The sequence below is a fragment of the Ursus maritimus genome, unplaced genomic scaffold (genome assembly GCF_017311325.1).
Source record: "Ursus maritimus isolate PB19 unplaced genomic scaffold, ASM1731132v1 scaffold_23, whole genome shotgun sequence".
Lineage (NCBI taxonomy): Eukaryota > Metazoa > Chordata > Mammalia > Carnivora > Ursidae > Ursus > Ursus maritimus.
The window spans coordinates 46879847-46882316 of NW_024424786.1; the positions used below are offsets into that span (position 1 = coordinate 46879847).

A 2470-nucleotide genomic window follows, 5' to 3' on the forward strand; every position below is an offset into this window, starting at 1 on the left:
CTCCTGACCATCCCCACCGCGCCTCACCAGTGTTTCCCGGGGGCTGTGGGCAGGCCCGGGTGCCCCTTTCTGACCTCCGGGTCTCAGACCCTGGCTGGACACCACACCAGGGAAGGGGCAGGCCCAGGTCAGCAGAAGGGGACCAGCTTGCTCCGCTGGGAGGGAGAATTATGGAATAAAAGGGAAATGGATTTTCCAGCCCAGGGAGTCCCAACGGGGTCTCTGATCCACGGCAGGAACTGGTAGAGCGTGTCTGCCCTGCGGCAGGTACTGATGCCCCTACAGGATTCACGGGGCAAAGACAGCTCTGCCTGGGGACCCACTGGGAGGGGCCGGACCCTGGAGGGGTCCCCTCTCCTTCTGCCTGCAGGCAGCTGCCCAGATCACTGAGGAGAGCAGACATGGGAAGAAGCAAGTCTTGGCCATCTCCTGAGACCCGACTCTCCACCACACCCACTGCCCCCCACCACCACCCCAGGCACTCCGCCACCTACCCTGCCACCACCATCAGGTCTGGTCACCCGCGGTGACGTGCTGACTCCACCAGCCACTCGGTGCTGACCACACTGGTGCCCTCTGCAGCTGGTCACATCCCCCCCAAGAGAAGATGCTCACCCCATTCACAGGCCTGGGCCCGGGCTCCAGCCACCACCCACCTCTGCCTGCCCTCCATCTGGGCCTGGGCCTCATCCCTCCCAGGACTCTCTCATAGAGAACCAACTCTTGGCGTGACTGCCTCTGGAAGCAGGCATCTGGGGCAGGAGCCCCTGTGGGTCACACCCCACAGGCAGCCCAGGCTGGCTGCCCCTCCCAGGGTCCCGTGACTACCCCCACCACAAGTTGGGAAGAGAAAAATACAGCCTAAGAAGGAAGGGAGCAGCAGAAAGAGGGACCCGGGTTCCTGGGCATTTGGCCCAATGGAGCTGCTTGCAAAGGACAGCCTCCCTGTGGGGTCCAGAGCCCAGGCGGGAGCTAAAGCCACGCCCCCCGACTCCAAGCTGTGGAAGGATTAACCGTGAGGCTGAGTGACCTTGGCATCCTCTCCCCACCGAGCCTCCCCTAGCCCAGCCAGTGGAACCTCAGCCTGGCCGCGCGTCACTGCCACAGCTAGGGCCTGCCATGCTCCCAGCAGTTATGGGGCTGGGGCCGGGGCTGGGTGGCAACTCCGTGATCGCCATCATCCTCCCCACCCACCCACCCACCCTTGTCTGGAGGAGGAAGGGGCCACCCTGCAGCTCCAAGACCTCTGACACTGGACACACATCCTGTCTGAGCAAACCCAACCCACCTCAGCAAAAGTTTATGGCGCCCCCGCCCTGCACGCACACACACACGCACACACACACACTCACGCACACACGCACTCCTGCACCCAACCACGCAGGAAGAGCCAGCAGGGAGCTCCCCACCACACCTGTGGCCCAACACCCTGCTCAGGGTCAGGCCCAGCCAGACAACTCATCGGTGCACACACACCCCGCTCCCTTACCACAGCGCCTCCAGAAACCGGAGGGGACCACCTGGCCCCCAACAGCCCCCTGAGAACCACGGTCCTTGGGCCCAGTAGGTCAGTCCACTTGGGGGGGGGGTAGGGTCGGAGAAAGGACGCCGGCTGCGCGGAGGGAGGGGAGGGCATGGAAGGGAGGCCCCACAGTTTCAGCGCACTGCCTGCCACGGCCAGCATTCGAACCCCGGCGCGGGCGGGCGCAGTGCCTTGCCGCCCTGTGGGGCGCGCAGGTGCGGGACACGTCCGTCTCCGGAAGAGAGCGGAGAGGACGCGGGGCAGCGGGCCCGAGTGCGGAGCCTCGGCCAGAGCCTCGCGGTACCGAAAGGCGCCCCACGGGCCGGGCCGGCCCTGGCCCCCGGCCGGAGCAGCGATCCTGGGCGCACACCTCTGCCCGTCTACGTCCGGGCGGCTCGCCCCCCATCCCTGCTGGAGCGGCGACTCTCTGTTCTCCCTCGTTCCTCCTGCCGACCCGGGGCCGCGGCCCCGCCGCCACTCACCCAGAAGAGCAGGTTGAAGGCGAACATGAGGAACTTGACGCCCTGGAGGCAGCCGCGCGCCATGCTGCAGCGCTTCAGCTCTAGGAGGAAGATGAAGGAGAGGTCCAGGTAGAAAACCACGTACTTGTTGCCCTTGGGCGACGTGTAGCGCGCCTGGGCCGCCTTGGGGCCGGGGTTGGCGTGCAGGCCGAAGAAGGGGCTGCCGTCCCCGCCGTCCCCGGCGCCCGCGCGCCCATACAGGCTGCTGTAACGCCGGAAGGGGCCGCCGCGCGCGAAGCCGGGCTCCTTGCCCTCCGGCGACGGGCTGCGCCGGTACGTGGACTCGTCCGTGCTCGAGCGGCGCATCGCGCCAGGGCCGCCGCCCGGCTCAGCGCCCCGCGCCCACCGCCCCGGAACGCCGCATCCCGCTCCGGCCCCGGCCCCGCGGTGGCAGCCGGGCGCGCCGCTCCGCTCCGCCCCGGCGGCG

General features: G+C 68.0%; 1 protein-coding gene across 9 annotated transcripts in view; it reads right to left on the minus strand.

Moving 5' to 3' along the window:
• Nucleotides 1-2470, minus strand: part of TSPAN4 (tetraspanin 4) — a 26969-nt gene that overhangs the window by 16020 nt on the left and 8479 nt on the right. For 5 of the 9 annotated variants that reach the window (XM_040639703.1, XM_040639701.1, XM_040639702.1 and 2 more), the window contains one exon: nucleotides 2005-2084. The exons of the other annotated variants lie outside the window; for them this stretch is intronic. In XM_040639703.1, coding sequence (XP_040495637.1) covers nucleotides 2005-2067 — 63 coding nt within the window. In that variant the 5' untranslated portion in view covers nucleotides 2068-2084. The remainder of the gene's footprint in view (nucleotides 1-2004; nucleotides 2085-2470) is intronic. 9 annotated transcript variants of the gene reach the window in all.